This window comes from Rattus norvegicus, chromosome 15, assembly GCF_021556685.1.
Source record: "Rattus norvegicus strain SHRSP/BbbUtx chromosome 15, alternate assembly SHRSP_T2T, whole genome shotgun sequence".
Lineage (NCBI taxonomy): Eukaryota > Metazoa > Chordata > Mammalia > Rodentia > Muridae > Rattus > Rattus norvegicus.
Genome location: NC_141548.1, coordinates 20,226,697 through 20,254,632, shown reverse-complemented (window position 1 = coordinate 20,254,632; position 27,936 = coordinate 20,226,697). Strand labels below are relative to the sequence as shown.

Genomic DNA, 27,936 nt, shown 5'->3' with positions numbered 1-27,936 from the left:
TGATCTCCCTCCTTGACCTCCCAAATCCTGGGATCACGGGAATGTTCTAGCACACCCAGACTTGCTCTAGAATTGTTAATTATTGTGGTGCAAGGGCAAATACAACTTCTGAATGCCCGCCATTCTCACCACCCTCATTTCAGCCTGTTCTACATAGTCTCTGTACTTTTCTTCCATATCTTCTTTAGCATTAAGAGCTTAAATCTATGTTTGGGCTGTTTTAAAATTATTCATTTATTATTCTTGGGGAGATCTTTTGGAAACTTTTATTTTTTGTGGAGGTCAGAGGACAGTTTGGGGAATTGTGAGTTCTGTTGCTGCTGTTTCGAGATGGTGTCTCATTGTAGCCCCAGCTGGTCTAGAACTCCCTGTGTGGCTGACCGTGATTTTGAACTCAGGACCCTCTTCGTTTCTGTTGCCCCAGTGCTGGGGTTACAGGAATGAGTCACCACACCTGGCTTTTAAATCTATGTATTTGAGGGGGCTGGGGATTTAGCTCAGTGGTAGAGCGCTTACCTAGGAAGCGCAAGGCCCTGGGTTCGGTCCCCAGCTCCGAAAAAAAAAAAAGAACCAAAAAAGTTTAAGGTACAAGCTTTAAATCTATGTATTTGAAAAGTGATATAGATGCCTCTACTGAGACATGAAAAACTTGCCATGAAAACTAATGAAAAAAAGGAAAAATAAAGTTACCTGTAGCTAGCCTTACTACTTTGTGGATTCTTCTTTTCCCACCCCTTTTCCAGTTTCATCCCCTTTTCTTCTTTGAGCACAACTGCTAACAAACCACAACTACCACCCCCTAAATAACCACCAATCCTACCTATTAAGGTTCTAGCATTTATATATCCTCTGAAAAATTCCCAGAATTCTAAAGGTCACACGATTGCAGAAACTATCTGCAGCTGGCAACACCATGCTAGAGCATGAGGCAAATCATAGCTGCTGTGAACAATCTGAAACAGCCCCATTTCTCCACACCTGGGATTAAAGCTAGAGCATGTTCTTACAACATTTCTGTGCTTTTTAAAGAAACCAAAATTCCAGAATTCTCACTACAATTACCTTAAGTAGTCATACTAAATTCTAGCCTAGTTATTGTTGCCTATCGAAGGATTGAACCCAGGGCCTGTGCATGTGTTCAGGGCCTCTAGCACTGACCTGTATTCCTAGGTCTTAAAAAATTAGCCTTGAAAAGACAGTGCTAGGCTTCCTTGATTTTTCTGTGACACTGTCCATTTGTGAAATAAAGTCAACCTTTTCCTGCTTCATGATGAAATGAATATGAAATAGATCGGGTTCTTCTCCATACTGTAGATAAGCCCCAGGAGATGTATCTGGGCAGTTAGAGGGAACCTTTCATGTGGAGAAGGGGGCCAGGAGGCAGATGCCCTCTGTTTGCCCTCCTTTTTGGCTCCCTTTTGTTTCACTGGCTCATGGAATTTTCCACCGGCTGCCCAGGCTCCAAGCCTTGGTAAGTAGCAAATAGGACAAAATGGTTTGTGATCTTTCATTCTTTGTCTTTTCTGTGTGGGTGAAGCTGTCACCCCTTGGGTTGGTCACCTATGACCCACCTCTGCATTGACAAATTAGACCTCTAGCTGCCTGAATGCCACTGTCCTTGCTGCATCGCCAAGACTCCTCGGTGGTCCTGGACATAGAGAGGTCAGAGCCGTGTCTCCAGTTCACGACCCTGCCAAGGCCAGGTTCCTCCACACGCAGATTCCATCGTTGTTAAACAAATGAGCTTGAGGCAAAGAATGCAGTTTGTACATGTGGACTATAACATGGATATGGCTGCATGAAAGTGTATACAGTTGAGTGGTTATATTGTATTTGCAGTTTTGTACTATCATGACTACTATGTCGTTCTAGATCTTTTCCATCTCCTCAAAGTTCACACTAAGTAAATGTGTGATCCTCCTGCTTCAGCCTTCCCAATGCTGGGATTACAGGCTTGTCCCACCAAGTTCCATGTACACTGTCTTGGGTGTCAATACTTGTTTTGTTATTATGGTAGAGTGACTTTTCATTGTACCCGCCTCGTTTTAAGAGGGTTTGCCCTTCCCAAACCTTGTTGAAGGTTCAACCCCAATAGAACAGTATTAAAGGGACCTGTAAGAGGTCATTAAATCATTTAGAGAAATCAATGCTATTCTGCTATACCTGTGACCTGGGTATTGGTTGTTGTAAGTCAAGGCAGCATCTTATTCTTTGTTTTTTCGTGTGTGGCCACTTGCCCTTTGGCTTCCTGTCATGAGTTGAAGCAGCAGAAAAACTTGACCAAAAGCCAAACAGAAGTCACACCATGGCTGGGACTTCCCAGTTTCTAGAACATCGATTCTTAACCTTCCTAATGCTGCAACCCTTTAATATAGTTCCTCGTGGTATGGTGACCCCAACCATAAAATTATTTCTGTTGCTACTTCATAACAGTGTACTTTGGCCTACTATTATGAACCATAATGTATCTGATATGCAGGATATCTGATATGCAACCCTTGTGTCATCCACCCCCAGGTAGAGAAACACTGCTCTAGAACCATTAACCTGAATAAACCTTTTTCCTTTACAAAGTACCCAATCTTAAGGTTTTTCATTATTGAAGCAAGCAAAAAAAACAAAAAAAACAAAACAAAACAAAACAAAACAAAAAAAACCAAGGATAGTGTGATTCTGCCACATTTTGGTTATTCCTCGGCTGTTGTTGAACACAGGTTGTTCCCATATTTGGCTCTTCTTTCCTAACAGTGCAGAGCAAACAGTTCACTTTAATCAGCAAATGATACCACCAAAAGCCAGAGACCCACTGAACAGAGCCTTTAGCCCTTTGTTGTTGGTCAATATCACTGAATGGTATCTTAAAGCCTGACTGTGCCTGACACCCAGCTCTAGCAGTGGCCAGCAACAGACACAGTGCTCGTTATTGTATGAACTCAGACCTCTAGGCCAAAAAGAAGACTCGGCTAGTTGAAGAGGATGAAAATCCTGGAATACTTTTCGGATCACACCAGATGGCATGGTGACATGAGGGATTGAGATTTTAGTAACAGCTTCTGATGCTGTCCCAGAGAGCAGTCAGAAGCCCTGCGAGTAGCTTCCTCTGCTGTGCTGAAAAGCACAGCCTGTTTTCTCCTAATCTCCTCACTGCAAGTAGCATTTGCACAGTGCTGTCATAGAACCAACAGCTTTCCCACACATCCCTGACACTCCCTAATCACGCTGTTTCAAAGACCTTTTGTCTGCTTGGCTGCCTGTCATGATCACCAGTGGAGTTGCCAACCTGGCTGGGCACTCAGGTGACTTTTCAATTATGTCATACAAATAGGAACAACAGATGCTAGAGGTCGCCTTGTGGCACACACATCCCGGCTGCCCTGCTGTTTGCGCAGAAGAGCTTGATCATTGGGCATCCTGACTCCCTCTAGGATCTGCCCTGCTCAAGGACCAGAGACCGCTGTAGGCCATAGCTAGTCTTCTTGGCAGTTCTCTCTGGATCTGAGTATTCCTGGAGCATGGCCAACCCCTCTTGACACTGTCATGGGCTTCTGCAGAAGTGCCAAATGTTCCCCCATGAATCAGCAGAGGCACAGCTATGGCACCATGGCCATGCTATGTAGTGGACCCTGTTTCTGGTTTCCACTGCAGAGTGGAAATAACAAGACTAGAATCACCGTGGAAAAGACTGAGATTTTCTAAGTGTCCTGTAGAAGCTTGGTCATGAAATTGAGGTTAGCGACCATACCAAATCATCTAGTTATATAAATAAAATATAAAAAAGAATGAGAATTAAAAATAAAGATATAGGGGCTGGAGAGATGGCTCAGTGGTTAAGAGCACTGACTGCCCTTCCAGAGGTCATGAGTTCTATTCCCAGCAACCACATGGTGACTCACAATCATCTGTAATGGGATCAGATGCCCTCTTCTGGTGTATCTGAAGACAGCTACGTGTACTCATATAAAATAAATAAATCTTAATTAAAAAAAGTCACTGGAAAAAATAAAGATATAAATCCTGTTTGCAGATGACAGGATTTTGTAGACAGGAAGTCTGGGAGAATCTGTAGATAATTAGGGAAGTTTGGGGGTGGGAAAATGGTTCAGTTGGTATAGTACTTACCACATGAGAATAGGACCTGAGTTCCAATCTCCAGCACCCATGAGGAAATCTGGGTAAAGCAGCATACATCTGTATTCCTAGTGTTGGAGAAGCATAGATGAGAGAATCCCTGGGGCTGCTGGCCACTATTCTAGCAAAATCAGTGAGAGTTAATTCAGTGAGAGACTTCTTGAAAAATATAGAGGAAAAGCAATTAAGAAAGACATCTGGTGTCAACCCCTAGCCTTCACAAGCACATACACGTAAGTACCTGCATGCATACACATGTACACATGTGCACACACACCAAAAGCGAATTTGGATAAGTTGCTGAATACAAGATCAATAACTAGGGCTAGAGAGGTGGCTCATTGGTTAGGAGCACTTGTTGTTCTTGTAAAGGTCCTGGGTTCAATTCCCAGCACACACATAATGGCTCCCAACTGTCCTTAACACCAGTTCCAGGGGATCCAACAGGCACACATATGGTGCACATACATGCATGCAAAATATTTATATACACAAAGTAAATATGTGAATCTAAAAAAATCAATCATCAAAAATCAATGGCATGCCCATATACCAGAAACAAGCAAACTAAAGTATTAAATGTGATTACTTACGTTAGTGTCAGTAACTCTTAATAACTGACAATAAATCTGAAGAATGACATGGGAGCTAAGAAGATGGCTCAGTGGGTAAAGGTCCTTGCCACACAATGCTGACAAACCGAGTTAGCTCCCTGGAAACCAGAATAGAAGCAGAGAGCTGACTCCCGAAAGTTGTCCCCTGACCTTCATAGTCTCATGGTAGCATGTGCACGCACAAGTAATAACAATAATAAATTAAAAATTTAAATATTAAAGGTGTTACTCACTCCCCTCAACCCCTTTTTAAAAGAACATAAAAACCTTCTACATAAGTATAAAATGTAGGGCTAGAGAGATGGCTCAGTGGTTAAGAGCACTGCTCTTCCCGAGGTTCTGAGTTCAATTCCCAGCAACCACAGGGGGCCTTATAACCATCTGTAATGGGATCTGATGCCCTCTTCTGGTGTGTCTGAAGACAGCTATTGTGTACTTATATACATTAAATACATAATATTTTTAAAAAAACTATAAAATGTATTCATGGGAGGTAGTTGACAATGCCTAATTTGATAGGATATACCGTGTTTGTGTGTTGAACGATTTTCTTCTTGTAGAGATGTCTTACTTTTATAGGTGGCTCCTAAATTAAGTGGCTAATCATCTTAAATCCCGATAGGTTTTCCTAACAACATTCGATGAGCAGTGAGCTGATTAGGTTTTGGTCAACTTGACATGAACTAGGGTCATCCATGAAGAAGAAACTTCAGTTGAGAAAATGCCTCCATTAAGTCGGCATTTTCTTGACTAATGATTGATGTGGGAAGGTTCAGCATTCTGTGGGTGGTGCCACCCCTGGGCAGGTGGTCCTGGCTTATATAAAAAGCAGGCTAACAGGCCAGTGAGCAGTGGTCCTTCATGGCTGCTGCTTCACTTCATGCCTCTGGATTCCAGCCTAGAATTGCTGCTTTGGCTTCCCTCAATGGACTGTGTGATCCAGGCTATGTATGGCAAATGGACGCCTTCCTTTCTAAGCTGCTTTTGGTCATGGGTCTTCACCACAGTAGTAGAAAGTGAATTAGGGCACATAGATTTCTTTTTTACGTTTAGAAATGTTTAATTTTTTATATGAACCTTCAAGTTGGCAAAAAATAGCATTAGCCTCGTTTTACAGATAAGACTAGTGAAGCACTCTAGATTAGAACTGACCTACTTTCTACGAGGGACAGGGAGAGCTGAAATTAAGGTATTTTGTCTACAGTTTTAATTCTTATTAGCATGTGCCATCTATGATAGTTAGGAGGAGTTTCATCATGACAAATTTGACGTATCTGTAGTGTATCTTGATTGTGTTCATCCCTTGTCACCCTCTCTTGTCCCTCCCAAGAGATATCTGTTTTTGTTTTATGTGTCTGCGCATTTATCTGCTTTTATATGTGTGCCCAATGCCCATGGGGAGCAGACGAGGGAGTCAGATGCCCTGGAACTGGAGTTAAGAGATGGTTATGAGCTGCCATGTGGGTCCTGGAACACGACCTAAGTCCTCTACAAGAGCAGCCGGTGTTTGTCACTGCTGAGGGTCCTGTCCAGTCCATCTAAGTTAATTCTTGAAGAGGAGAAAGAAAGGGCCAGCCAAGCAAGACAGTCTTGAAGAATGAATCTAGATGATTGATATTACTAGCTATCGAGACTAATTATAAAGTTACAAAAGGCAAGTCAGTGTGGAACTGGCCCAGGGGGACAAAGAGAGCATCGGACCAGAGGTGCCCAGAAATAGATTCACAGTGATATGGAAACTACACTGTATTAACAAGAGATCTTGATTCGGGATGGGGAGGGTAGTGTTGACCTTTTTGGTAGACGGGATTATTAAATTATTATTAAAGGAGTCCCCACTCCAGAGACCTGTGACTATGACAGCATATTCATCTCATGGCCATGCTAAATTACAGTCAGCGTGTGCTCTATGTGGTTGGTTCTAAGGCAGGAACATCATCCACACAGCTCTGATCTAATCACCTCAGCCCTTTAAGCAGAGAGATGCAAATCTCCATCGTGACTTGGTGCTATTGCTATTGTTTATTTGAACCAGAGGGGGCCATCCAAGAAGAGCACAGGTGAGTTGGAGACAGGGAGCTCTCAAATGACAGCCAGCAAGGACACAAGGACGTCAGTCCTGCATCCGGGAAGAACAGAGTTCTGCCAACAAGCTGAGCACAGAGCCTAATGAGAGGTCACCTGACTGAGCTCTCCAAGTCAACAGTGTGAAACCTTGAGCAAGGTGCCCAGCCGAGCTCATGTCTTAACCCACACAGGTGACCTAGTGAAGGGTGGCTTTAAATTCCTCTGTCTGTGTCGTCTTGTAGTGATAGAAAGGCTAACATAACCCTTCTTCTGCAAGTTCACATTCTGCACAAAAATCAAAGCCTGGTAGATTGAAGGACTATGTAAATGTTCAACAAATCATTCTTTTGAAAACACAGGAATGTATTTTCTGGGCATCTGTGGTAGGTAGAAGCGTGGCATAAAAACTTCTAGCCATTAAACGTGTTCAGTTTCATTGTATCATGTTAAATGATGAAGTCTTGTTAACCAGAAAGACCAGGCTGGCGTGTAGCACAACAGTGAGTGTGCCCAGCATGCTAAATTCTTAGCATACCTTCTCCTGGAAGGAACACTATTAGGGAATAAAAATGCAAGCCAGGGGGTATGTATTCGCAGTAAGTCTGTTCATAAAGAACTTGTACCAGCATATATAAAGAATTCCTTCTGTGGGCTGGAGAGATAGCTCAGCAGTTAAGAGCTCTGACTGCTCTTCCAGAGGTCCTGAGTTCAATTCCCAGCAACTACATGGTGACTCACAGCCATCTGTAATGAGATCAGATGCCCTCTTCTGGTGTGTCTGAAGACAGCGACAGTGTACTCATATACATTAAATAAATAAATCTTAAAAAGAAAAAAAGAAAAGAATTCCTTCCGTAAGTCTAAAGAAAGAACATATAACCTAAAAAAATGTTCAGAAAACTCACTTTATAGAGCTCTGGTATCCAGTAGCCCGTTAGCATGAAGTGAAACAGTATTCTGGTTCCTCGGGCCTAGGGACACTCAGAACCGCAATGAATCTGTGCTTGGGTGACTGAGCAAGAGCGTGGGGCTCAAGTGTTCCTCAAGTGTGCCGTCAGCCATGACTTACACACCAATATAAACCATGCTAAAAACTTAACACTGGGCAAAACAAATGAAAGGGTAACTCAGGACAGAAGAGAGAGTAATGTAAAATGCAGAAAACACAGTGATGTTCACTAATAATTAAGATATTAATGTGCAATAAAATACATCCTTTTATACCGCACTAGCTGTCCTAAAGGGAAAAAACAAAAAAAACAAAAAAAACAAAACTCGGGAAGCAGGAACTGGTAAAAGAAATTTGATTGATTTAGTTTTGGCCAGAACCTGGGAGAGAAAAAGATCCCAGCCCCTCTCTACCTGCCCTTAGACGATCTGTAAGAATGTTGAAACAGCCTGGGAAGCGCAAGGCCCTGGGTTCGGTCCCCAGCTCCAAAAAAAAGAACCAAAAAAAAAAGAATGTTGAAACAGAGCCAGGGAAATGTGTGCATAGATTTACCTATAGGTTAAGTTGCCCAAACTGTGAACTGTGTCTTTCTTAGGAGTGGGTTCCTCCTTTGGTACCAGGGTCTATCTGGTCTGCCCTCACTGCCAGCATGGAATTTCCTGGTGAAATACGAATTTTTTTTAATTTTCTACTTATTAATTTAGAGACAGGATCTCTCTAGGTAGCCCTGGCTGGCTTTGAATTCAAAAGAACTTCCTGCCTCTGCCTCCCAAGTGCTGGGATGAAAGGCATGCACCTCCACCACCTGGCTACTTATATTTGTTATAAATATTTGTTATTTGGTACAGGGCTTACTTAGCCTGCCTTGAGCTCTGGGTTTGTCCCTCGAGAAGTGGAGATGACAACAATCTCTGGTTATAATATTTGTTGCAAGTGTTGCCTCTAATTTTCCCCTTTAACCTTAGCAGATGACATATTTAGAGAGATACTTTTTAAATATAATGCTAATTAGTATTTATCAAATATCGTCGAGTGCTGGGTCTTGAACTAAAGTTGTGTGGATTGGGGCTGAAGAAATTTCTCAGTGCTTAGGGCTGCTTCCCGTTCTTCCAGAAGACCGGAGCTCAGTCCCCAGCGCCTGTCTCTGGCAGTCCACAGCGGCCTGTTCCTGCAGCTCCAGGGCAGCCAGGGCTGCAGCCAGTGTATTGAAAGTGCTGCACACACACACACACACACACACACACACACACACACACACACACACACACATTCAGACACTGACTCACACATACATACGCAAGGCACGCACATAATAACAATAATAAACACTTTTCATGGGGATTGTCACATTGAATCTTGGTCTTAGCCTTTGTACAGTGCAGTATTCCCACTCCCACCCCTGTATTGTCAATGAGGAAATATATGTTCAAGGTCACATAGTCAGGTTGGGCTCTTAACGAACATACAAACTCATGGTACACAGCCATTACTTAGAGAACTGAAATATGTCTGTTTCTCCTGGTGAGAAGCCTTAGGCTAGCCATTTTATTACTGTTTTAATGCAGTCATTGCAAAAGGATCAAAAGAAATCCAGTTGGTACCCCCTGCCCTCTCTGCTCCGTGCTTCTCACTTCTCCAACCCGGAACTTGACAGTGCCTTGGAAGTGTCCCCATGATTTCTGTCAGTAGATACAGGTAAACGTGAATATATGCTTCGACTTCTCCTCCCCCTCAACATCACACAGAATAGCAATATACTTTTGATGACTTGCTTTTGCAAGACTTGGCATCTGCTATAGAATAGAGTCTATTACAGAGACGATATCTGGATGGTTTAATTATTTTTTATTTTTGAAAGTTCAGTTTGTTTTGATGGTAATTCCGTATGGAAATGGACTGGAGTCCAAGCTGCAGCCGCACCAGGGCTTATGTAACCAACAGAAGCTGAGCCCTCAACCAGCCGCTGCTGTGTGTGGAAGAAAGCCAGAGGGCTCAGTTTGTCCCGAGCAGTGAGTCAGTAAGAGCTGTGCGTGTGCTGCTTTGTTTGTCTGTTTGCTTTTGCTTTTCCTTCCAGTGCTAGGGGTTTTTATCACTTCTAATCTCCCCCTTTCTTTATTGCCATGTATTAGTTGAACACCATAATGAGTCTCATGACGACCTTTCCACAAATATATGTAATGTGTAATGTATATAATGTATATCGATTTTGTATCTCTTTGCTGTCCATGCATTGTTGCGTACACACACACACACACACACACACAGACACCCTGCTGGTCCCCTTCTTTCCAAACACTTGTGTGACATACTTCTCTTCGTGCTCCCCGAGGGTAAAGGACAAGAGCCTTGAGAAGCATCTGCCTCACCTCTAAGTAGACTCTCTAGCGGGGACCAGTGTCCCTCCCAAAGCCATGTCCCCTGAGCATGCCACTTTGCCTTGCCTTTCTCGACCCTAGGTACTGGCGGAGGACGCTGGGCATGCAAGTCCGCTACGTGCACCACGAGGACTATCAGTTCTGTTACTCCTTCCGGGGCAGGCCAGGACACAAGCCGTCTGTCCTTATGCTTCACGGGTTCTCCGCACACAAGGATATGTGGCTCAGTGTGGTCAAGGTACACTTCCGGATGCCTCTGCCTTGAGAGGAGAGGAGAGGGGTGGGAACACAATTCAAGTTCAGTCTTAAAATTAACAAAGTGTATTATTCAGACCCTTTTTTATATTACAGAATTGTTGAGTAGTGTTTTGTTTTTTTTTTTTTTAAAAAAAAAGCAAAACCCATGTCTCTGGAATTTTCTCGCTGTGGGGATATTTTTCGGCAGGGGTAAGGGTGGGGGTGAGCTAACATAACTTCATCTCAGCACTGCTGTGATACTTGAGGCTGGGCTTCTTCCAAAAGTGTTAGTTCTTTTAAATACTACATTTCCCTCTCTCCTTTTTCTGTCTATCCCCGAACCCCTCCTCCTTCTGTTGTTTGGCCTTTCTTCCTTTTCCTTAGTCATTTAGAGAAACGGTCTAGATTTAGCAGCTCTTCAGAATCCCTTTCCACGTCCCTTTTGACTGTTGACTTGTGTGGCCTCTGGCTGCCCCCTTGGAGAGTGACCGCCTGATGGGGAGGCCAAGGCTGGCACTCTTGAGAGCACAGCATCCTGGGTTCCTACTTCAAGGGGGACAGTATCTGAGAGGCCCGAAGTGTCCCTAGAAAACTGCATATGTCATTGAGTCACCCGTGTTGTTCTCTCATGGCATGAGGACAGCCATCTTTAATTAAGCCTTAAATGAGTCCTCTTTGTCCCCTCTTCCGTAAACATCTCTGATAACTGATGTTTCTCAGATTCCTGGCTAAAGTTGATGTGTCTTCTAAACAGAGCAGAAAGGAAAATGATTATCTCGAGGATCAGGCTTGACGGAGAAAGAAAAAGTTAGTGGAGAACAGCCTCGTAGCTTTGGGGGACAGCACTGGGGCTGGCCAGGGTTCTGGGAGCCATTCCTTCCAGCTCCAAGACAACAGCCCCATGGCTGGAGGAAGTATGATGGGAGGGAGAGGAAGTAGTACTGAGCAACAGTGTTGAGAAGTTGTAAGATGTCGGCCCATTGAGATGGCTTGGAGGGAAAGGTACCTGCCATGCAAATTTGATGAGCTGAGTTTGACCCCTGGGAGCCACAGGAGGTGGAAAGAGAGAACCGATATCTAAAGCATAGGGGTAAATTTAAAACAAAATGTTAAGCCCCCGATGTAAGGCCACCACCCTGCGTTCGGCATCCTGTCCAGTCACCAGAGCCTCCTTGCGTCTGTGCATGTCTGAGGCATCTTCCCCCCCCCCCATGAGGCTGCTGTCTATACTCACTCGTGGAAGTATTATGTCAAACGTGGAGACTCAGAATCAATCTCACTGGCTGTCGAGGTCACTGGTAGGTGGCAGCCACCTCCCCAGGGACATGGGCAAGCATGGTTTTTGGTAGTTTTTGTAGACGGTGTACTGACGGTCAGGTCTGGGTTTTCAGTTCCTTCCCAAGAACCTGCACTTGGTCTGTGTGGACATGCCTGGACATGAAGGGACCACCCGTTCCTCCCTGGATGACCTGTCCATAGTTGGGCAAGTGAAAAGGATACATCAGGTAAGCAGGACACTCCGTCCGAAGTCCCAGATGGGTTCCCAGCACATGGAAGGCAGGCAAGAGTTGCACACCAGCTCGTGGCCAGTCCCTAGCACATTCTGTGTCCAAGTGACTGTCAACAAAATGGCAGCCTGGGGACATCTCAGGAGGGCCCAAGCTTATTACAGATGCTTTTTCCGTTAAGCCTATTGAACCTTTTGGTTTTGTATTTTGAAATAGGATGTCACGTAGACAAAAGGTTATCGTGAACTTCTGGTCCTCCTGCCCCTACCTCCTAAGTGCAATGATTGTAAGACTGGGCTACTGGGCATGTTACGTGTGGTGCTGGGAATTTGTACATTCTAATCGATCCCTCGACCCCACCCATCTGTACTGGCTGCCCATTTGTACATGAAGAAACGTAATCTGGACCGTGTCCCCAGCCCTCTGAAAAGTCATGGATTGTCTCCCTGGTGAGGCCAGTTTTCCTGCTTCTGTGTGGTTGGAGCTGGGAGGCTGTGCGTGTTTACTGTATTTTAGTTTCCATCTCTGGCTGTCCCCTACAGTCATCCAGACTCATGAGCCCTTTCTTGAAAGAATAGTTTGTAAGTTTCAGGTTCATATTGGCGTTTTTTTTCCAAATATGGTCTCATTACGGATGGTCGTGAGCCACCACGTGGTGGCTGGGACTTGAACTCAGGACCTCTGGAAGGGCAACCAGTACTCTTAACCACAGAGCCATCTCTCCAGCCCTAAATACATATTTTAACGAGTTACTGTCTGGCTCTTTGCTATATTTTCAGCAGCTACTTCTACGTAACAAGTACCCAACAAATATTTTCCCAGTGAGGGATATGTGCGCAAATGGCCGATTGGACAGATGTCTAGCCAGATAGGGCTTCAAATTAAGCAAGAGCCATCAAACCGTGGCCCCGAAGCTGACACCTACTTTTATAAACTAAATTTTCTTTTCGCACAGCAGCTGTGCTCACTTGCTTGTTTACATATTACCTCTGGCAGCTTTTGTAACACGGTTACCAGTTTGGGTAATGACACAGGGACCAACTGACCCACAGAGAAGAAATGTTGATGCCCTGGCCTTTCACAGAACAGTTTATGACTTATTAAGGGAAGCCTCGTCGTTTGATTTATATTTATAAATGACCCAACAGTTACGTGCGCCATAAAAAGGAAAGTACATATATGTCACAGAGCTCAACTAGGTGATGGGACAGACCAGCCAGTGTCAGACCCAGTGGAGGGTCCAACCGTGTTGGGGGAGGGGGGGGGGTCTCTGCTCTACATTCTGCGCTGACAGCTCAGCTGTAATCACTCCTCCTTTTCGTTTCTCTTCCTAGTTTGTAGAATGCCTTAAGCTGAACAAAAAGCCCTTTCACCTTATAGGCACCTCCATGGGTGGCAACGTGGCTGGAGTATACGCTGCTTACTATCCATCTGACGTCTGCAGCCTGTCTCTCGTGTGCCCTGCTGGTGAGTCGCGTGTGACCAGGACAGCCTTACCAGTGACTCGAATTTAAAGAGACATCTGCACAGCTTCTTCTGTCACTACTTTTAAAAGGCTATCCATCTGATAAGACTTCAGAGGTAGGCAGTGCCAGATGTTAACGCTGGCCAGGTAACAGTTGTATGGTGAGAACCGTAGCCAGATTCTTCCACAGAGCTGGAGGTAGGCGGTGGCCTGTGCTGAGCGCCACCTGATGCTCGACAACTGTGATGCTTAGCAACCAGTCCTGTACCACAGAGTGTTGTGGAAATTAATTAATCTCAGATCAGGGTTTCCTCCCACCTTTATCGTTCAGTTCCTAGATAAAAGATGCACAACTTTTATATTTATAATAAGCCTTCATCAACACTAGAGTTGGTCAGATATGTACCCTCTAAGCTATTAGTTTTTACCTCCCTCTCAATAACCCCAAATTATGACTTGCTGCGTTCCACGAGGGCTGCTTTACTCCAACTGGCCAGCTCACGTGGCCAGTTCTTATGATTTCTTGCTTCACGGCGTCTTCCTCTCCTCTTTTCCTTCTCTCTCCCCTCTTGGTCTCTCCCCAGACCCAAGCCTGGGAACCCTAACCCCACCTACCTCTCTTCTGCCCAGCTATAGGCTGTAGGCGTCTTTACTCACCAATCAGGGAGAACTTGGAGGGTAAGGTCACATAGCGTCACTAGTATCCACTTTACGAATTCTCTCATCCCTGGGGGCAGCCAGGCCTCTGGGGCCAGTATTTAGCATTTACGGTACATAGCAGAAGACCAATCCTCTACAGCAGAGAGCCGGAGGTAGGCAGTGGACATGCGCAGTCGGAGGTAGGCAGTGGACATGCGCACAGTGCCAAGCAGCACCCGATACTCCTGATGGCGGTACTTGTGCCAGCTTCCAACAGCTATTGATCCTCAAGAGCTAGCATCTTCCTATAGATTTAATCCTCGCTTAACCCTGAGAAATGACCGCACTATTCTGCTCTCATTCTTTTGCCAAAGACTCTATTTATTTTAAGTTTTTTTTCCCCATAATTTTTATCAGTAAGTGTTTAATGTGCAGAGTGCTAAGTTTATACAAAGGTTTTTATCCAAGTCAAAGTTTAACTTTGATCATAGTCATCTCAGATCCCTTTATCACCCCTTACTATTCCCTCCTTTTTCCTAAATAGTCACACGACAAGAGCTTTATAAAAAGTCAGTGGACTTTAGCTTCTCTGCTTATATTTGTATGCGTATATTTTTACATATTCACACACACACACACACACACACACGCGCGCGCGCGCGCGCGTGCGCACGTCTTACAACAGTTTGAGCTATAACTCCAGAAATTACTACCTCAAATTGGAGTTTTTAATTTATTTTTCACCTATATCTTTAAATTTAGATTGATAGCACATGGTAGATAAATAGAAATTTTTCTCTCTCCAACTTGCTCCCCGTCCTGTTCTGTCTTTGATAGTAGAGCGTTATTTACACACAGTAAAGTAGGTTTTGTTTGGTTTTGTTTGTTTTGACAGAGTATGTCTACTTAGTCCAAATTAGCCTTGAACTCGTTATCTTCCTGCCTCAGCTTCCTGAGTTCCGGAAAGTTCATGATGTTGAGAAGCATTGCCTTATATGATGTGCTGGAACCTGGCCATCAACTGGACACTTGCAACTCTTACTGAAGCTAAACTAAATTAACCTTTAAAACCTTTCAGCAGGGTGGTGAGATAGCTCAGTGGTTAGAACACTACCTGCTCTTCCAGAGGTCCTGAGTACAGTTCCCGGCAACCACATGGTGGCTCATGACCATCTATAAAGAGATCTGATGCCCTCTTCTGGCATGTAGGTGTACAGACAGACAGAGTGCTCCTACATTTAAAAAAAAAACATAAATAAATTAAAAAAAAAAATTCAGCTAGGGGCTGGAGAAATGGCTCTGAGGTTAAGAGCACTGGCTGCTCTTTGAGAGGACCCGGGTTCAGTTCCCAGTGGCAGCTCACAACCGTCTCTAATTGCAGTTCCAGGAGCTCCAACACCCTTACACAGACATGCATGAAATAAAAATAAATAATTAAAAAACAATAAAATTTATTAAAAACAATAATGACAAAAAAAAAAAAACAAAGAAAAAAGCCAACCCTTCAGCTACCGTGAAAGTTGATCATTTGCAGGCCTGTTAAGGACATTAAACTCAAAGACAGTTCCCGGCGTGTCTTCTCTTCTCCCTTTCCTCAGCTCAGTTGCTCTTTCGATAGGAAAGTTTGAGGACGGAAGGAGCAGCCCCTAGCAAAGGTGATCAAGCTTCCTGGTAGGAGGTGAGCCCTGGGCTTGGTGTGTCATCGGGCTCTTCTGTTCTGCATCCCAGGCCTGCAGTATTCAACTGACAATCGGTTTGTACAACGGCTCAAAGAGCTGGAGGACTCAGCCGCCACGCAGAAGATCCCTTTGATCCCATCCACCCCGGAAGAGATGAGCGAGATGCTGCAGCTCTGCTCGTACGTCCGCTTCAAGGTGCCCCAGCAGGTACAGAGTCTCAGTGCCACTCCCTTGCCCTCCCTGCAGCCCCACCCACCCAAGACGCACATGTATCCTCCTGCATCTACTGTCTGACTCCACTCTGTCTGCTCCATTGTTACAACATGTGGCTTACCTGTGATATGTCAGACACTGTGCTGAGCACTGTGGTAAATACATGACGCAGGGCATTTCCCTCGGCAGATATAGTCCAGTGCAGAAATAGACATTAATAGATAAAACCTTACAAGTTGAAATGAGTTTCAGGAGTGAAATGAAGACTTGTAAGTTGAAAAAAATTTTTTTTGGTGAACCCAAAGGGCTTTTCATCTATGAGAGTTATATTTGTTATTTTTGAAACTCAAACTATTTTAACATAAACGTGCATTTGCCACCAGAGATGATATTATGTTATATAGTATGCTTAAGAGAATATAGGGGAAAGGCAATGGCATTGAGCGTCACTGACAGTGAGTACTGCGTGACCTCATGGTCTCCTGGGACCTGCTCCCAGATGTTGTTATGGGAATGAATCTATTTTTCTAAGCATTGTGGGGGAGCCACTGAAAGACTGTAGGGGAGCACAAATAGAAACGGGGCCACTTAGGATATTCTTTGACTTAGATGGGTACAAACTGGGGTAGAAGTACCAGCGATGAGGGCCGAGGTGTGGTGTGAGGAAGGATGGACAAGGTGGGACGTGTGGGAGAGTTCCATTTTGGATGCATGAAGTTCAGATTGCATTTGAGGCCTCCAAAAGGGCATGTCCAGCAGGTGATTGGACACTTAAATGATGCAAATGGAAGTCTGGCCTATGGGCAGAGGACACAGTTGAGGGTCATGGGTCCGAATGAGGTCATTGAGGAAGAGGTGTGGAGAGGAGAGTCTATAGGTTAGGGCCCATGGACTAGGTTCTCTCCTGTGTTGGAGGCAGAGAACCTGACTCTGGGTGCATGGAGTCCTCCTAGGCCATGAGAATGGTTGCTATTCGGACTTGGTGACCATGACTCAGTAAGTGCAGCACATATCTGGGGAAGCATCCAAATCTGTTTCTGTGTTGCACCCTGTCCTCGATACCTCTTTATTCAGAAAGTGGCACTGTCCTCTTCCCACTACGACGTATTTAGAATGTTGTGACCAAAGGCGACTTCATATTTTTCATTGTAGGGATAAGAAAACACTGAGAGGAAATGCTGTTGGCTTCAAAAGCCTTTCTTTCCCAGGAGGGTAGGACCACCTACCACTGAGCCCAGTAGGCCGTCATTGGTTGTGTTTGCTCACATGTGTCTCCTACTGTGTGCTCTGTAAGATCAGGGCCTGTCTATCTCCAGCCTTTAGTGGTGCACTTTCACAAAGAAGGTCCTACTTACAAGATTGGATGGGCGGTGGATACCATAGGAGGCCATAGTGTCAGAGATGGTGGGTCTGTAGGTACACAACAGGTAGATATATGAGTTGATGCATGTGTATGATTATATGACTACAGGATGGGTGGGTGGGTGGGCTACTGGCTGGATAATACAGGGATGGAGAGTGGAAGATTTAGCAAATGTAAACACATAAATATATGATTCAGGGAAAGAAGAAGAATTGATCAATCGACTAAGCAAAGTTGGAGACAGATGGGTAGATGCATGAATACTGGATAGACAGAGGAAAAAGGAAAATGTCTGTCTTAGAGCACAGTGCTGTTAAATATGCAGTCATCACCCTCGCCCCTGGTTTCCCCCCCTTCAGAACCACTCAAGATTCTAGTCAAAGCAGCTGTGGTCCACGTGGTAGCTTTCTGCCACTGTGGGAGGATACCTAAGCTCACCATGGGTTCAGGGGGTTCATCCCATTGTCACTTGGCCCCTTCACTTTAAGCCTAGGATGATTCAATGCATCATGGGTGGGGGGGGAGCACGTGATAGACCGGAGCTGCCCATCTCATGGTGGACAGGCAGCAAGCAGGGATGGAGCCTGCATTCCAATGTATTGCTCAAAAGTGTATCACCAATGAGTTCCTCCATGTAGGCACCACCTCCTAAAGTCCTCCTTCCAGTGGCACCACAGGCTGAAGACCAGACATTTAGTACATGGTCTTTTGAGGACCATAACACTACTGTTCCCAACTTTAGTCTGCATAAGTTTGCTGAAAGGGTCTAGACCTGTCCCCGATGGAGGAGAGGAGTGATGGCTACCTTTGGGACAGCTACCTGCGCTCTGCCTAGGAGTCCTGAGGCAAGGAACAAACGGCCACAAGCTTCCCTCCTGGGTTAGTAGCCCGGGGCTTAGAGATCTGGCCTGTCTATATTTGATACAGCCCTCAGCAGTGAAAGCAGAGGCGATGTCAAACGCCAGCCTGTGCCCTGTGGAACTATCAGAGCCTTCCCAGAGTTCTCTGAATAGTTTATGTCTTCTCCTCTTCCTCTTTCAAGGAGGTCTTTTCATGTCTCACAGGCTAGCCTGGAACTCACTGGCTTGTTGAGAAGAGTTTAAACCCCTAATCCCCCTGCCACAACCTCCAGAGTGGTACATTCGGGCTCGCTGTACCTCAGCGGGTTTATGTCGTGCTGGAGATGACCATGGCTTGGCGCACGCTAGGCCAGCCCTCCCCCAACTGAGCCATGTCCCCAGCTCCTTCACTGTTTACGGGATCAGCAATCCTGACGGTTCAGTCTTGTTCTGCTTTTGCATGTCATTGAATAATCACCTGAAATTTTGTTAATTCAGGTTTTTTGTCTTGAACTAAACCAATAATTTCTCAAGCTGCCTGGCAATCAGGTGTCTTTAACATAATGCGAAGGCCTCTGGCTTTGCAGCATGAAGTACCTACAGAGGCTAGAAAAGGACATTAGGACTCTTGGAACTGGAGTTACAGATGGTTGTGAGCCTTCTTGTTGGTGCTGGGAATTGAACCCTGGTCCTCTGCAAGAGCTGTGAATGCTGTTGACTATGGAACTATCTCTCCAGAAGGCCCTGGTTTGCTTCTGTAAAGCCTCCCAATTATAGCCTACATTCTGAGGACTCACAAGGCCAGCCATAGACAGTGCAGGAACATCCTGAGCGTTCTCCCCTGTGCTGCCCCAGAGCTGTAAAAGGCTAGAGGAAGTGAGACTTCTCTTGTGTTCTAACTCGGGATTATTCATCCTCAGATCCTTCAAGGTCTTGTCGACGTTCGCATCCCTCACAACAGCTTCTACCGGAAATGTAAGTAGCCCTGCTCCAGCTTGTAGCTTAGTGGCTGGCCACCTTGTGATTTGTAAACCTCTGTACTCAGAATGTTTTCTGGGGCCCTCAAGAGAGGAGGTGGTGGCCTGGGCTTGAACAAGCTCTGACTGTTGGGACACCTCTGTGCAGATCCGGCATCCGTAGGCTTACTGTGTGTTTCTTTTTCTGACAAGTGTTTTTGGAAATCGTCAGTGAGAAATCCAGATACTCTCTGCATGAGAACATGGACAAGATCAAGGTCCCAACACAGATCATTTGGGGAAAACAAGACCAGGTATGTCACAGGGCCCTGTGGAAGAAAAGCGGATAGTATCTTGACAGCAGGCCTCCCTGCTGGGCCTCTTGTGTTGGGTGTCAATGCTTGCCAAAGTTCTGTGAGCAGAGAGCAGTGACATTTGACTTTTAACATGAAAGCAAATTTGTTTATTGAAATAAGATTTCTTTTACCATGTAGCCCAAGCTGGCTTTGTCCATGAGATCCTCTTGGCTGCACATCCCAAATCCTGTAATCACAGGCTACCGGAGTGCAGTACTGGGCCTCATACATGCTAAGCAATCACTTTACTGTAAGCCATACTCCCAACCCTACTTTTCCTGTTAGGTGCAGGGACAGGGACCTATATTCTGCTACATAAGAAGGTGAAGCAGGAGGGGTTGGGGATTTAGCTCAGTGGTAGAGCGCTTGCCTAGGAAGCGCAAGGCCCTGGGTTCGGTCCCCAGCTCTGAAAAAAAGAACCAAAAAAAAAAAAAAAAAAAAAGAAGGTGAAGCAGGAAATGCCAGCCAGCATAGCAATACAAGTCCCGTATAAGTCAATATTACCAGAAGCCATTTTGTCACATGGTACCAAAAAAATACCCCAAAAGTTAAGCACGTAAATTTGTGTCCTTTACTTCCACATCTTAGTTCCTTCCTTGCAAGATTTCTGGATTTTCTTAAGCCAGAAGTTGGGAAACTTCCTGTAAAGGGCCAACTAGTAGATAACTGTAGCTCCACTCCCCATGGTCTCTGTCACATGCACTCAGTTCTGCTCTGTGTGTAAAGTATCATAGGTGATGATATATGAAGACGGGACATGGCCGTGTCACAGAGAACCACTGTTCACAAGAACAGTGAACGGCAGCAGGGACCATCGCTCAGGGCCAGAGCACTCAATAACGTGTGTGCGTGCTTCGTTCAATTCTTAGCGCCGTGAGACAAAGCAGAACAAAGGGCAGCTGCCGTTTACTCCAGTGTGCAAGCATGTATATGTACAGCACAGATACGAAAGTTTGTGGAGGTTTTGCATTTTGAGGCAGGCTCTTAGGTAGCCCAGACTGGCCCGGCCTTAAACTCCCTATGTAACCAAAGATAACCTTGAACTTCTTCCTGTATCTCCAGAGGTCTAGGATTGATATATATACTTCCTAAACATACTGTTTTGCACCAAGATTTATGCCTTATATACGACACCTGTGTCTTAGAAATCATTTCACATCTGCTTATATGGATCTGTGTAAAACGTATTTTTACTTTTGAAATAATTTCAAACTAATAGAAAATTTTACATGTGGAAAGACTTGAGGCAGGATGGTCATAAGTTCAAAGCCAGCCTGGAGTACAGAGCCAGACTGTGCCTCAAGAACAAATCAAAGGGCTAGTGAGATGCCTCAGCAGGCAACGGTACTAGCTGCCAAGCCCAACAATGTGAGTCTTACTATAAGGACCCACGTGGTAGGAGGATAGAACCAAGTCCTGCATGTTATCCATACAGGGGCAGCAGCACTCATGCATTTGTGCACATACACATTAATTAGTGTAATTGGAAAAATAAAAATTATAAAGGGTCTGGAGAAGGTGGATCAGCGGTTAAGAGCACTGACTGCTCTTCCAGAGGAACCAGGTTCAATTCCTAGCAACTTACATGGTTGCTCACATCCATCTGAAAATTCAGTTCTAGGGCATCCAACACCGTTAGCCTCCTCAAATGCCAGCCAGGCACGTGGTTTACAGACACATACAGGCAAACCACCTCTATGCATAAATTTTAAAAAATAGACAAAGGCAAAAAATAAGAGTACAAAATACTCTTATACACCTTTACCTATCTCATCAGTTTTAGCTGCTTTATTGATCGGGAATACTTAGTTACATTTCATTTATATATGTGTGGCAGGGTAGGGTGTAAGTGTGGGTAGATGTGGTAAGTTTTGTCATATAGGTTTGTATTTGTTTCAGAGGACTGCAGCAACCAACCGAGAGAAATGTATTGTCTCTCAGCTCTTGGGGCCACAAGTCCAAGGTCAGGGTATCAACAGGGCTGGTTCCTTCCCGGAGCTGTGAAGTAAACTCCACGTCCCCCTAGGCTTGCCACCATCTTAATCCCTGGATTCTACCTTCATTTTCACACGGCATTCTGTGCATGTGTGTATATCTCGATCCACATTCTCCTCCCCACCCCACCCACTTGTAAGGACACCAGCCATATTGGATTAGGGCTTCCCTGCTCCATTATGACATCATCGTAACCCGTACACCTACAGTGCACTATTCCAAATCAGGCCAATGCAGAGTAGTGACCTCAGGACTTCAGCATAAGAATTTAAGGGGACACCATTCAGCTCATGGCCAGCTCTCCAGAGACGCACCAGGTTCATTCCCAGAAGCGCTTCTGTAGCTGCCTTTGAGCAACCGTGCTTACCAAAGATTTTTCTATAAAGTTTAGAGCAAGAAGAGAGAGAGAAGTAAGTGTAAAAGCAGATGAACAGCAGTGTATTCTAAAGGGTGCACAGTCTTCCATTAAAGAAAAAGATATTAAGGGGTTGGGGATTTAGCTCAGTGGTAGAGCGCCTGCCTAGGAAGCGCAAGGCCCTGGGTTCAGTCCCCAGCTCTGAAAAAAAGAACCAAAAAAAAAAAAAAAAAAAAAAAAAAAAGAAAAAGATACTAAAAACAGGCTCCATTTTTCTGATTGTTTTTTCTGTTACTGTAACAAAATGCCTAAGGCCGAGTGGTTTATAAGGACTTAGACGTTTATAAGCTAATGGTTCAGAGGCTGGGAAGTTCACGTGCAGAGTGCCACCCTCTGCTCGGCACAGAGGGTATTCCTGCTGTATAACATGGTTGAAGACAGCACGATGGTGACATTAATCTATTTCTGAGGGCAAAGATCTCAGTGGTTCATTAATCCATTTGAGAGGACAGAAGGATAAAGTTTCTAATGCATGAACTTTTTTATTTTTAAGATTTATTTATTTATTTTATGTATGTGAGTACACTGTAGCTGTCTTCAGACAAACCAGAAGGGGCATCAGATCCGATTACAGATGGTTGTGAGCCACCATGTGGTTGCTGGGAATTGAACTCAGGACCTCTGGAAGGGCAGTCAGTGCTCTTAACCACTGAGCCATCCCTCCAGCCCCCAGTGCATGAACTTATAAGGGACACATTCAAGCTCTGGCAGACCCAAGGGAGAAAATTCACCATTGTGTGTTGCAGTAATCTCTTACCCCAGGAAGCCCATATAAAAACATACAACTCAGTTATTAGATTTATAAACTATAAGACCAGATTGTGCAGATATAACACTATCCTAATTTATTCCCCAGCTACGAGAGCCCTTACTTGTGGCTTCTCTAGGCCATGCAGTTCTGCTCCATCTTCCTTCTACCTCCTCTTCTCCATCTCTCTCTCTCCTCCCCCTGTTTGTTGTTGTAAAGATCTCCCTTTTTAATGCTGGTCCCTAATGCTAGCCCATTCTGCTGTAGTGCAGGAAGAATAAGAGTCAGAGTGCCAGCCTCGGGCTTCAGAAGTGTGTTCTACCTCAACCTCTGTCCTCCCTCAGCCTGTAACCCCAAGCAAGCACCCCAGTACTCTCCAAGTTAGGGTGTCTCTGTTGCTGCTGGGATAAGTACGATTCAAGTGCAGCAGCTTGTATGAGAGTGATCTTTTCTCTTCAGTTATCAAAATGTACGTGATTAATCCCACATATTCTGAAGCCTATCTTGTCTCATGATGTAAAATTGTATGGTGTGCTACAGACCTGACAAAGCCGTTCATATTTTGTGCATCCTGAGGCCAGAGGCCAAATAACAGAGGCTTCAAGGGGAGGGAAGGTGGTCTATTTTGTGGCCTTTTGACTATGCTCCCTGGTTCCCAAGCTCCCTTGCTTTTTGCCTGCCTTGTTTCAGCATTTAGCATCATGGTACCCCTACCTGTGTCAGACTGAATTCAGCCTTCCTCTTTGAACCCCAGTAGGTCAGCTGTCATCATGCCCAGGGACAGGGGTCACTGTGTATTGTCCGTTGTATGGATGATGAGCCTGGATTTGGATAGTATAAACCAGCATGGCTGAACCTGGCAGTCCTCCTTGAGAGGGCTCCTGGACATCAACCAGGCCAAGAATCTCTCTTCCATTTTCAGTCCACCAGAAGAGAAAGGCCTGCAAGAGAACAACTGTCAGCATCATTTGTTCATCATCTCTCTTCTTGCCAGCACTGTGTGTGATAGGACAGTAATACAGGCAGGTGGTGAAAGAATTTACCAGGACATGGACAGACAGAGAATTTATTAAGACCTAATACAAGTGTGAGCAAGCCCCAGAGGGGTGTGGGAGGGAATGAAAGTTTCATAGCACTTGGAGGGGAAGGTGCTTGAGTTTATCTCATGGGCCACTTGTATGGGATAGATAGGTGAGCACCTTACTATCTTGTTGAATAACCAGTTCTACAGAACAACTAGCCCTCCCTGTAGGGCATCATAGGTTCTTATGAATGTTTATGTGCCGGGCGGTGGTGCACGCCTTTAATCACAGTACTTGGGAGGCAGGGGCAGACAGATCTCTTCGAGTTCAAGGCCATCTTGGTCTGCACACTGAGTTCCAGGATAGCCAGAGCTACACAGACAAACCTTGTCTCGAGAAAAGCATCAAGCCCCAGGCCCCAAATGGCTACTGCCTGGCTGTTAGTGAGTAGGGATTCTGCTTGGCTTAGGCCTTCTGTCTCTTTGTGACAGGACACTGCATACAAGAGCTTGCTTTCCCTCTACCACTTCTGGTTAATGTTCGTGAATACTGCGTTTAGGAATTTCTCATTTCCAATGCTGCATATTTTTGGTCCATTTAAGTTTTGTATCCTAGGTGAGGTCTAGGCTCACCTCACATTCACCTGGCCTTGGTCTCAAATGGAATTGAGAAAATTCTTAGAATGCATGTAAGTAATCTACCCACCAAATAGGTGCTATGGTTCCTACTGGCAAGCAGATCTCATGAGGGACCATACATCAGCTTCACACGGGTGGCCTGAGGAAATGCTGGGTCTGCAGAGCTAAGCAGTGTGACCCAGCCAAACTAGAGCTTGTAATGACATCTTGCCTGTGAGTTGTCCTGTCTCCCTCAGGGTGGATCCATATTGGGAGTTTCTTCTTTTTCTCATCTGCCTCTGCCGTTTTTTGTAACCTGCATCCTCTGGGCCCTTACTTTCCCAGTACGTGGGCTTCTTTCTCCTTGAACAGTAACTCAGTGGTGGTTTCCACCCACATCTGGTGATCCCGTCTCATCGAGCCGCATGTCCACATTTCTTCCCCTGATCCATGGTGCTCCGCCACACTCTCTTCTGCCTACCCCACTTCAGGGTGCTGGAAACCTCAGGTTGGTGAGACTAAAGCTCAGAAACAGATTCACGACATGTCTTTGCTTTTTGCCCTGAAGGTAGAGAAGAGGGCCTCGGCTGGGAAGACTTGCAGGTGACGTTAACACTAGGGCTGTGACTGCGAACCCACCTCCTGAGGAGACCCACTAGGCACACTAGCAGGAAAACCGAGATGAAATGAGAGCGAGTTGTGTGTAAAGTATCAGTCTTACAGAAGCTCCGGGAGTCCCCAGATGTCAATCATGGAGGTACCCCCTGTAACGTTCACCTCTTGAATTTTCTAGTGAAACCTTCCTACAACTGGGCTCCCTACTACTCGAATCACTCCCCTTAGCAAGTCTCAGGACACCCCACGTCCCAAGGCTGACTTAGGCCTGGGAATGTGGCACAGTTGGTGGTATGTGCTGTGCAGCATGCACAAGGCCCTGGATTCGATTCCCAACATGATAGAACACTGGATGTGGTGGTAAGGCCAGAGTAAAGACCTTCCTTCTGCTCTAGCATGCCCTGCCTGACTCCTGCTCTTGCCATAACCTCTCGTCCTCATGCTCCTCCCCTTTCTATAGTTTCCTCTGCTCCCTTTGCTGTCTCAGAACTCAAGAACGATGTCTTCCCCTTGCTCCACTCCCTTTTGCCCTCTCAGCCTGTTCATATCATTGCTACAGTTATCTCTTGATAGGGCTCGCTCCCCCTCCAGCTTAACCTCCGTGCAGACAGGAACTTCGTCTTTTCCACCTCATGATCATTGGCAGTGTTGAACTTCCAGTGCCATGTTTCAGAGTCAAACAGGAGGCATGCTGGTGACTTCCGTTTACCTCCCTGACTCCTGCCAGGGCTAAACGGTAGAAACTGTCCACAGCTATGCAGCGGAGCGTCTAAATCTTCGCATATGTCTTCTTTCTTTCTCTTCCTCTGCAGGTGCTTGATGTGTCGGGGGCAGACATATTAGCCAAGTCCATCACTAACTCCCAGGTAGAGGTTCTGGAAAACTGTGGCCATTCAGTGGTGATGGAGAGACCGAGGAAGACAGCCAAGCTCATCGTCGACTTTTTAGCTTCTGTGCACAACCCAGACAACAACAAGAAGCTGAACTGAGGCCGCTGCCACGGCCTGCATTGTTGCACACAGCGTCTGCTCCCATCCCCAAAACCTGACACAGTAACCACTCTCAGGGATCCTGCCCCAAATGCTGTCGGAGCACCAACGTCCCTGAGGAAACCAGTTGCCTATCCCAGTATCCTTGGTTCCATAGAGCATCAGGGGCCGCAAGGAACTCTCCAAGATCCTTTTTTTCAAAATAGAAACCTAAATAGAAAAAAAGACAACAACAAACCACACCTAGCCATGAAGCCTACCAGAGTCTTCACGCCACTGGCAAGCCAGTGCTAAGCAGTCACCCCGGACCGTTATCTTCAAGGACACTTTCTTTAAGACATTCCTCACACATTAAACTTGATCTCTTTTTGTTGTTGTTACTTCAGATGTATCCCCTGCATGGCCAGTGGCCTTCTCTACAGGAGCTTTAGTCATTCACTGAAAACTCTTATTTAGATGTAATTCAAGTTTTACATAGAGGCCCAAGTGTGAATGCATTAACCACAAGGCCATGAAAGAGACAGCGAACTGTGGAAGAGGCTTCTGCCTCGAGGTCTAATACACAGGAGGCTGAGGCAGAAGGATCCAAGATCAAGGCCTGCTAGAGGTACAGAGCGAGTTCAAGGCCAGCCTGAGCTACTGACTGGAAGAAGTAAAGAGAAAATGTTTCTACCTTTTTTTTAAATGTAGAAATCAATGTGAGGGGGCAGTGCTCCACCTCAGTCAGCCCTAGAAACCAGCCAAGCCGCAGAACATGCAGACTGATATCGAGTTTGGACACCCACAGATCAGATACATCTGACCGCCCACAGGGAAGAGCGCCTGACCGGGTGGGTTCCCTAGGAGTGATTTACAATTTATTAATAGGACTAATAAAGCAATAATGTTCTAGACTTCCATCTGATCGGACGGGAGGCCCATCACCAAGCAGCTCATTGGCATCCTTTCAATGATGCTGTTCTACTGAAAACCCTCGGAAGTAAAATACCAGCTCGTTAATGAATTCTGTGAATTCCGTGAAACAATATTGTGTGATTGAAAGAAAAAAAATGAGTCCAAACAGCTGTAAAAGAGACCACAATAATGTGAAATAAATTTACTAAGTCTAGGCTGGCAACACCTAGGTGCTTTCTGATTCTGAGCTCCTAATGGGGTGTACTATTAATAGATTTCTGGTCACTTAAAAATGTGTTTATCAGCAGGGACGTGAGGAGACTAGAGGTTGATGGTTGGTGTCAGGTGTCTTTCTCAATCACCCCCACACACACACCCTATTTTTAAGATAGGATCTCTCAGTGAACCTGGAGCTAGCAACGCCCCGGCATCCTCTTATCGCCTGGCCAGCACTGGGACTGCAAGTGCAGGCTTCTGTGTCCAGTTTTTTACATGGGTGCCGGAGATCCAGGCTTAGGTTCTCCTATTAGCACAGCAAGTCCTTTACTGACTGAGTCCTTCCCCCGGGCCCAAAAACATACTTTTATTATTTCACGTTTACCGTGATTATGTGTCAGTGTCTGCTTATGGGTGGGGTAGATGCAAGGGGCTGCAGGGGCAGGTGGAGCTGCACTTACAGGAGGTAGTGTGCTACCTGACGTGGGTACTGGGATCTGAACTTGAATCCCCTGTGAGAGTGCTGTGTGCTGGTAACTGCTGTGCCACTCACTCCGTCATCCTAAGTGTGTGGTTGGTTAAAACTTATTTATTACACGTGCATGATGGGCATGGATGTCTGTGTGAGCGCGTCCAATCTGTTAGAACTGGAGTTAGAGGCAGCCGTGATCTACCATGTGGGTGCTGAGAATTGAGCTGGGTTCTCTGGGAGAGCAGCCAGGGCTGTAAACTGCTGAGCTATCTCTCCAGCCCCCTACGTATGTTTTTTTTTTTAAAGTATTGAGATTATCTCTTAGAAGGAGACGTCATCAGTTTGCTCCTTTTCATGTGCTTCTGGTCTCTATAGTTTAAAGGGAAGTCCATGGTGAGATGTGAATGTTGTAACTGACCAGAGAAGCATGCAATAGAGTTCTTAGAGAAGTACAAGAAAATTGCGTCACGCTTGTGAGATACGGCCAATGCAGTGGCCAGGAAAACATGTAGGTATTATAAATGCATACATTAGAAAAGAAAGGCTGGGGCTGGAGAGATGGCCC

General features: G+C 45.4%; 1 protein-coding gene across 14 annotated transcripts in view; it reads left to right on the top strand.

The window, feature by feature from the left end:
- Positions 1-26,906, top strand: part of Abhd6 (abhydrolase domain containing 6, acylglycerol lipase) — a 47,541-nt gene extending 20,635 nt beyond the window's left edge. For 4 of the 14 annotated variants that reach the window (XM_087585541.1, XM_087585543.1, XM_087585544.1 and 1 more), the window contains 7 exons: positions 10,215-10,371; positions 11,762-11,875; positions 13,259-13,345; positions 15,711-15,868; positions 18,997-19,051; positions 19,246-19,346; positions 25,613-26,906. In XM_087585541.1, the coding sequence (XP_087441667.1) occupies positions 13,267-13,345; positions 15,711-15,868; positions 18,997-19,051; positions 19,246-19,346; positions 25,613-25,789 (570 nt within the window). In that variant the 5' untranslated portion in view covers positions 10,215-10,371; positions 11,762-11,875; positions 13,259-13,266 and the 3' untranslated portion in view covers positions 25,790-26,906. 14 annotated transcript variants of the gene reach the window in all.
- Positions 26,907-27,936: the final 1,030 nt, after the last annotated feature.